Below are 8,272 nucleotides of genomic sequence, written 5' to 3' on the forward strand. Positions count from 1 at the left end.
AAGTTTAAGCCAAGACTACAACCAATTGAAGGATTGAGGGTTTAGGCCTCCGGGAGGTCAGAGGCGGATCATATGCTGCTTGTAGTGGCTCTGAAATTGAAGCATATGTTCAACTAACCATATGAAATAATTTAGCGTCATTAATTAAGTAGCTATGTCAAGCATTTAATATGGACATCCAAAATTTTTTGACTTACTTTAACCAGAGTTGGCTTTAACGATCGAGTTTATTTGCTTCTTAGTAAATTATGGAGGTTCGAATTCTCAAGCGATTCTAGGACCATTCACAATTGCAAGGGCCACTGTTACAATCGACCCATGCAGCAGAATACAAGCACTCAGACTGACTTTTCTTTTCACGCCGTTAACAAGACTTGATTCTAAACGCTACACGCCCTAAAAACATAGATTAATAATCAGACTGCTTTGCACAATCAAGAACGCAGACAAGGTACAGATCCTTCACTCGAGAACTGAATATTGCTTCTCATCATTCTCAGGGTCCACCTGATGGAGTATTGTTCAGTGGTAATTAGCGCTAGGCGTAAGTTTAACGATAAGAATAAACATATACAATCGTGCTTTAGGCATAAAGCTGATTAGCTCCCATCTACGTTTCCCATGCAGAACAAACAATACGGGAAAAACGTAAGTACAGGTCAAAATAACGGGGTTTGTACTAAATATACGTCAAGGCAGAAATGTACAAAAGACGTGTTTGCCATGTATGCGTCTTCCTCAATTTCATACCCAACCCACCCACCTACCCCAACCCACCATCTGTTTTGCCTCTTTACCTCCCGGAAAAATATGCAACAAAAAGCTAAACGCAGTAGAAAAGGGAAAATGACCACAAATCTGCCACAAAACATAACACCCGCAACTGCATGCCAAAGATGTTCAGGGAGAATCCTAGCCAACTCTAAGAGGACAAGACAACATCCTGTGTAAGTTCCATAATGCACCAAAAGATTATGACAGACGTAGCTGAGCTGTCACACCTAGAAGCTCTTCAGCAAATGACAAGTCCCACATTTGCGAGGTTGGAGGGACAGCCGAGCATGCCTGAAAAGAGTTAAGAGCAATGAACGCCACCTTTTAAATTCAGTACTTACCCGAACTTGATGGCCTTTTCACTTATGTGCTCCCTCTTAAGATTGTGATGTGATACAAAATTTGATCTCTCCAGAAATTGATGTCGAATTCATTTACTCTTGGTTGATGCTAAATTCAAATCTCCTGTGTTATTTACATTAAATTGAATCTCCTGTCATGGCCCAAAACAGAATCAACAGCATAAAGACAAATAACGAACAGATTTGCTACAGGAAACCGTTATTAACCAAAAAGACATGCCTTATCTCTAGCTTCTGTACAACTTGAGCCATCAATAACCCTGGAATCAAGAACCTTTCCTACTGCAGCATTTAGCCAGAGATATTTATAAAAGAGAAAAAGGTGAGTGGTCAGAACACATCAGATACAATGATCGGACAAAAGTTTCAACAGAAAAATAAAATTAACATCCAGACATAATGACACAAACTACCCCAATACTTAAGTACCAAACGAACACTTGTATAACAGCTATCAAGACACAACGGCAACACTCAACAATTTGATGAACATTACTAACAATATCCCAATGGCTTTATAACCAGGTCATTTGATAAGAGTTTTAGATAGTACTAGTACTATTTTATTTTTTGGAAGGGGGTTTGATAAAATAGTTGAACAATGTGCTAAGAACATAATATATGGAAAAAGAAATCACAAGAATAAAAATTCAACAAGCAATGAAAAGCGCAGAAAAAATTGGAAGATAAAACCTCATATTGTTCCAGAGCTCATCTTGCAATAATCCTTTTTCACTAGTTGTTGCATTCTCCAAAAGCGCAACAGAGTCTCTCCCACATGCAGCATCCTCCTGCAAAGAAGCCCTCCCATCACCACCTCTAACAGTCCCCTCAACTGCTCCCATGTTACCCTCAGCGCAGTCTGCCACTGATTCAATACCAGCATCCTCTGAAGAACCACCATCACTTGTAGCAGATGTAATGACACTAGAATTTGACGCACATTCAGGTTCTTGTTCAGGAGATGTCATTCCTTTATCCAAATCATTTTGCCCTCTATAGGACAACCCAATGCTCTCCATAGCCCTCAACTCTTGACCTTGACCACCAGACATGGCATCAGTAGAAAAATCCTTGGAAGCCAAACATTGAAATTGATTCACTTCAAACTGGCACATTCTGTTTTTCGTACTGCTGCCCAAGCTATCCACCGATTTTTCCAAAATGTCTGAAGAAATTGAATCTTGCCTCTGAGGACTGCTAGAAAGCCTTTTTGCAATAACATGATGGTTCTCACCCGCCATGTCCTCATTTTTCCTCTTACGGTTTCCATCATGTTCAGTCCTACACACCCCATCTGCGTGAAATGATTTAACAGGTTCCTCTACTTGTGCTGTTGGCTTTGATGGTCGAGATCTCTTATTATAACCATTAGGCAAAACGTAAGATGGAATTTGCCTTCTACGGACATGAGAAACATGTATTTTCATCCCAGGTTTCCAAAACATGTACATATTAACAGAATGCCGAAATTCATCAACTGTCTCGCGTATATCAAACTGTTGACCTTCTTGAACAATCTCCCCTTGCTTCCTCTGCAAGCCCATGAAGAAAGCACAATGTGCACATTGTTTAGAAGCATCCACATACTCATGAGGATAAGGATGACACTGCAACTTTCCGAGAGTGTCCCGCTCAATCTGCAAAGAAAATTTGATAGCAACCAATGAGTCAGCAAAGATGGTATTTGAATTACGGTATTCATGACCACCCTAGCAAGATTCTTCAATACAATGAAACATTTAGAACTAGCCTTATTGCTTCCACAAAAATCTAAGATACACTACCATCAAAGTCAGCTGCCGAAGTCGAGATTCCACCCACCCTTTCCATAGCCGCAAGTCATCAGCATCAGCTGCCACTATGTCTACCTGAAGATAGTTCTTATAACTTTCAAAGAAAAGGTATGGCTCAAACATACAACTCCAACGGGCTTTGTTCAGCTCTATTTCCTGAATTTGTTTAACAAGAACAAAGAATCAGCATCAATTATAAGTGGCAAAAAAGGACTTAGAACCTAATTATAAACAGCATTGTTAAACCAACCCCTTACCTCACAGAGCTTATTGCCATACTGAAACTGTTCCATCATAACACGAAGTGTACTTGTTGAAACATTGTAACTAGAATTCATGCAGGGATAGGCAGGAGTAATGATAGGCATATGATGTGTTCTGTCACGAGGGTATTTACGAGGATCCCAAACAGAAAATCCAAGCTCATTCTCCTCAATTGGACATAACATGACAGGATTTGGCCAGCGCCACTGCGTATACACTCGAAAGAATCGAGAAACGAGCATACTTGGAACTGCATTCGGATAGAGCTGGCACACTCGAGCAACAAGAAGAGCCCAATTCACACCACCAAGAAATCCAGTCACCTGAATTCAGTGTTGTAAAAAGAACAGTGGAAAAATTCAGAACAAGTAACATAATCATCAACTATAGGGATGGTGATTGCAAGTAAGATAAACTAAACTATTTGAATGGAAAAAGAGGGTAAAGATATCAGTCACTCACATTGGAATAAACACCTCGTCTTTTGGCCCAAAATTTTAAGCACCGAAGTGTTGTTCGAAAGTGCTACAAAGCAAGATATGGAGAAAAATAAACTAGACTTAGTTATGGACACAGGGAGATCTACCGAATACCACAGCACTTTCCAAAGGAACCAGATAATTAAATTTCAGGAATGAATGCAGACAGATGAATTACCTCAACATTTGGAACAAGCTTTAAAATTTGATCTGCAACTCGACACCCATTCAGGCTTCGAACAGTAGGCTCATCCACATCGTATAAGACAGATACATCAGATATGTCCAAGTCCTGTTATTGCAATTCAGATACAAGGCAGTTAACTTTGATCATCCAGTGAGTGGAAACAGGAAATTAACAATCAGCACTTACTTCAGGCACAACCAAGCAAGATGTACTGGCATAAAGCAGGTCAATTGATATTCCATCAAATTTGAATTTCATAACTGGTACGTGAGCATCTGGAACCGGTTGCAGTTCAGAGACCTCATCCATGTTAGCCAGAATGTCATGCAATACAAAGAAAAAGTCCTCCTGGTGAAGCAATATGCAAGTTATAACCCAAAAAGAAAAATAGAAAATGACTAAAACAAAGCACAAATACGACTATTATTTGCACTTCCAACATACCTCTCGGTTCACATAGGATGGTCCAACACATAATGTGTCTATGTCTGCCCCAGGACCGTGCACCTGCACCATAAAAAATTATTTATAGATATTAATTCCCAAAAAAAAAAAAAACCTAGAGAAAAAAGGGAAGCCAAAAAAAGCATCATTTAATTCCTTAAAAGTGATTTGTCAGCAGACTACGTAGATCAGAATGTCATGATAAATTCTGAATCCTGATAATGAATGATCTGCAAGCTAATGGATTAATTTAATAAATATAAAAGCGTGCCAGAAATGAGTTCTTTAATTACGTTTTCCGTCAAAAACTAGATGTAATTACTCCAGATTAAGTTTAGTGCAATTATAATCCCAGTCCATACTGCACAAGATAGAGATTGAATTCCCCATTGCATATCCTTGGAACAAGGCATCATATGTATAAATCAATGATAGGCTTACAACAAAAATATTTCTACAACTAGGCCATTGCATTTATGGACATTGATGATGATGAAGCTTTTAAATGAAACCAAAGTTTTGGGTTAGGAATGTATTTTCCATATCGATCCAGGAAAACAGGTGACGTTCCATTCCCATTTAGATTAATATGTTTGAGACAACATGCGGCACATTTCAATGTATGCACAATACTAGGCACTAAAAACTATAAATAATACCAGGGTTACCATACATGAACACTGAAATGCTTTTTTGAAAAATAAAACACTTGGCTTAAGCATGACACAACAGTTACTCCAAGGTTAAGTCAAATCATAAAGCATCGCAAATCAAAAAAAGCATCAAACAAACTCACCCCAAGCCGATAAGAACCAAATGTGAATATGACAGCGTTTGCATCTTCCACCATTTGATCAGTGTATCCTCTTAGCCGAGTCAGTTGCTTCACCCAATCCTTTACTATCTGAAACAGACAAAAAAATTTACAGCAACGTTTATATTATTTTCTTTCTGGGGGCCCGAGGGCGAGGGATTGGGGTTACGAGGAAACAACAAGCGGTCATAACAAGACAAAATTAGCAACGCCATCACTTGGATAAATAAAGAACAAAGCAAAGAATCACTTCAACATGCATGGAAATAAGAGCTAGACTATGTTTCTTAATAATATATAAAAACATCCCTCCAGATCATGCTTCGTGACACTTCTGTACGACCAGCACTGACCATCCCAATAAAATGTGAGTCCGTAACATTTGTCGCGCCATACCAAGGCTACCCGTTAAAGGTTCTATCCCCATAAGTGAACACGGTAACAGGAGAACCCGTGAGTATAAAGAGATGCGCAATCACCTGTCCAAGTCGATGAAGGACCTCCTCTCTCTTAGCAGCCTCCTCTTTGCTCTCATATAGCCCTGAACGACCCAGAAACTTTCGCACCCAAGGGGTGAAAAAAAATCCCAGAATTCATCAATAATCCAGTCTCTAGTATTTGAATTCGAGAGAAGTAAGGTACTTAACACAAAATCGAACCTTCTCTAACTCCAAAGTCCTTTGTAAATCAGCCGCCGTCGGCCCAGCCATGGATATCGGCTTCGTCACGCCATATTGCTTAGCCGCCGACTGGGAAGGTTGCGACAAAGTCGTCACTGCCCCAGAGTTATTCATCTCAACCTCGTAAAAAGATTTTTCCTTTTCTTATTCTTTTTCGAATAACGATGATCCTAAAAAACACCTAACGAAAAGAAAATGAAATAGAAACCCACTGGATCCGACCAGGAATTCGAAACAAACCTAGAAACGAAAATCAGATTAAACAGAAAATCGGAACCCTAAACCTCAAAAACACCGAGCCGAAGATCATCTATGCGAACAGTAATAGAATGAATGACCTAATGCGAGCAGGAGTTTAGAAAATCAAAGCCCTAGATCCTGAGAAGGACAGTGGAAAAGAAAAGGGGGAAATCTCCGCAACAAAATTTGATAGCGTCAACGTTAGAACCGAATCGGATCAAAAGATGGACATAAGGGAAAAAGAGTGACGAATCCGCGAAGGAAAACAGTGTCGGTGAGGTTGAGAAAGAAACAGAGAGAGCGAGCGAGAGAGAGAGAGAGGAGGAGCGGAATAGGGAGCGAGCCGGAGAATTTTGGTGGGTGGGGTTCGCGGGCAATTGATTTTTCTGAGATATTAAATGGATTCTTCACTTCGTATCTACTCCGGACTTCCTTTTCTTTCCTTTTTCTTTTTTTCCCCTTTCTCTTTATATTAATAAAAATTATCATAATCAATCAAATTTGCAATCATCAATCAATTAATCAGATTACATGTCCCTTATTAGTTATTAATTGACTGGTTGTTGATGATTTTATTCAAAGAGATGTCACTTTTTGGATGAAAAAAGGAAAGCATGCCGTTTTTTAATTATTATATGTTTGAGATAAGCATTATTTTCAAATTTAACTAAGTAAGGGTACCTTACTTGATTTAAATATTTTGGCTTTACTAATCTATCTTCTTGTCTCCTTATCTTGATATTGTTTTGATATAATCTTTAAATTTTGAATTCTAATTTTATATAAATACTGATTATTGTTTAATTTTTCTATTGATTATACAAGTTTGACCACTGGTATTTTTTACACACGTAACACCACATAGGAACCATAGAGATTCTTTTTCTTTTGCTTTTTTTTCTTGGCTAACGCCGGAGGTTTTAATTTGATACGTAGTGATGAGGTTTTCCAAACCTAAAAAGCTCAGATACACGTGGCGTTTTGGGGATGGTAGGGGATCGTAGAGCCACGCTATTTGAGGCGATGTTGTCGGGGGAGTTTCCTTGACTAGCAAGAAAAATATCTTTGTGGAAGATTTGACCCCTTGAGAATTCACGAATCCATCTGAGGGGCGCGCGCTCCGTGCGCGGTGCACTCAACACTCAAAACGCCGGCTACTTAGCATGGCAGCGTCGGATTTTTTTTTTTTTTGCTTTTTCTCTTTTTTTACCTTTCTTATTAAAAAATATATGCATTAGAATTATTTTTTGTTTAAGTTTTATTTAGTACTTTAAAGTATTTTTTAAAATATATTTATTATCCTAAAATATTGTGTTTCATCTAGCACACTAAAATATTTTTTTAGATGCATCCCATATTTTAAAATATTTTCTCATACAATTATCCAATATCTTAAATTACTTTTCAGGCAAGTTCAGCATCCTAAAAATATTTTTTTATTCATCCATCACCCTAGAATATTTTGTTAGATCTCTCTAATATCTTAAAATATTTTGTAATTTATCCGACGCTTTAAAGTATCTTTTAGATACATCCAATATTTTTACTGAATACACATGAAAAAATATTTTAGAGTATTGAATGAAACTTAATCCAAAAATAATTTTAATATATACTACCTTTGGTCGTTAACATAAGAGATTGTTGATTAATTTGAATACATTAAAAAATTAGTTAATTAAGTTAGTTTTGATGGCTTTTTTACTAGTATGCTACATACAGTAAAAAAAAAACTAAAATGATGTAGTTTCAAAGGTATTTACCAATATGCTACACTTAAAATCGTTCTTCAGATAAATAATTTTCAAAATCATTTTTCAGGTAAACAATTCTCGTAACGAACAAGAATATTGTTATTTTAATATGAATTTCAATTAAAAATAATATTTTTAGAATTTTTTTAGAATATTCCTAATAGTGTTAACTAATTGAGCTAAACTATATGTTTTTAAAATAGATGAGAGGTTTATGTAATTGATGCAAACTAGGAGAATACTCACAGTATTTTACTCTTGATTCAAAGCACTAATATCATGACACGTCATCACTGATTCAAAAGTGTAACATAACAAATAGCAAGAAAAAGTCAAAATGAAGAAAAGAGATTATGAGTGCCTTTCATTCATTTCAAATATTCATTACTTACACCCTATTTTTACCTAAAAAAATATATGAAAGCAATAGGTCACTTGAAGTGAGTAGAACACTTTCTTTTTTCTTTTTTTTACCAAC

At 37.1% G+C, this 8,272-nt stretch overlaps 1 protein-coding gene across 8 annotated transcripts; it reads right to left on the reverse strand.

Moving 5' to 3' along the window:
• Positions 1-644: 644 nt before the first annotated feature.
• Positions 645-6,396, reverse strand: LOC114750975 (nuclear poly(A) polymerase 4-like). 8 transcript variants are annotated; one of them, XR_003740701.1, is made up of 13 exons: positions 5,780-6,396; positions 5,600-5,677; positions 5,103-5,210; positions 4,307-4,369; positions 4,049-4,210; positions 3,854-3,967; positions 3,659-3,721; positions 3,190-3,519; positions 2,924-3,088; positions 1,837-2,776; positions 1,357-1,418; positions 1,116-1,267; positions 645-922 (listed from the first exon to the last, which is right to left on the reverse strand). XR_003740701.1 is itself a non-coding variant. In XM_028939618.1 (12 exons), exons 1-12 carry the CDS (start codon positions 5,912-5,914, stop codon positions 973-975), a joined length of 2,313 nt encoding a protein of 770 aa, XP_028795451.1. In that variant the 5' UTR covers positions 5,915-6,396; the 3' UTR covers positions 645-972. The 8 variants fall into 8 exon arrangements, 7 of the variants coding, with proteins under 7 accessions (XP_028795451.1, XP_028795453.1, XP_028795452.1 ...); XM_028939618.1 differs by lacking the exon at positions 1,116-1,267 and having other exon boundaries at positions 645-1,065; XM_028939620.1 differs by having other exon boundaries at positions 645-1,239.
• Between the last annotated feature and the right edge of the window lie 1,876 nt (positions 6,397-8,272).

This window comes from Neltuma alba, unplaced genomic scaffold (assembly GCF_004799145.2).
Source record: "Neltuma alba isolate B1F8T4 unplaced genomic scaffold, ASM479914v2 tig00006717_pilon, whole genome shotgun sequence".
In the NCBI taxonomy this organism is placed as follows: domain Eukaryota; kingdom Viridiplantae; phylum Streptophyta; class Magnoliopsida; order Fabales; family Fabaceae; genus Neltuma; species Neltuma alba.

Excerpts from the sequence above, each read along its gene's own strand:
- LOC114750975 (XM_028939618.1), bottom strand. The coding sequence starts at position 5,914 with ATGAATAACTCTGGGGCAGTGACGACTTTGTCGCAACCTTCCCAGTCG. Across the intron at positions 3,968-4,048 it reads CTTGCTTGGTTGTGCCTGAA|GACTTGGACATATCTGATGT; the intron begins GTAAGTGCTGAT and ends TTGCAATAACAG. Across the intron at positions 1,419-1,836 it reads GCAAGATGAGCTCTGGAACA|TAGGAAAGGTTCTTGATTCC; the intron begins ATATGAGGTTTT and ends TAAATGCTGCAG.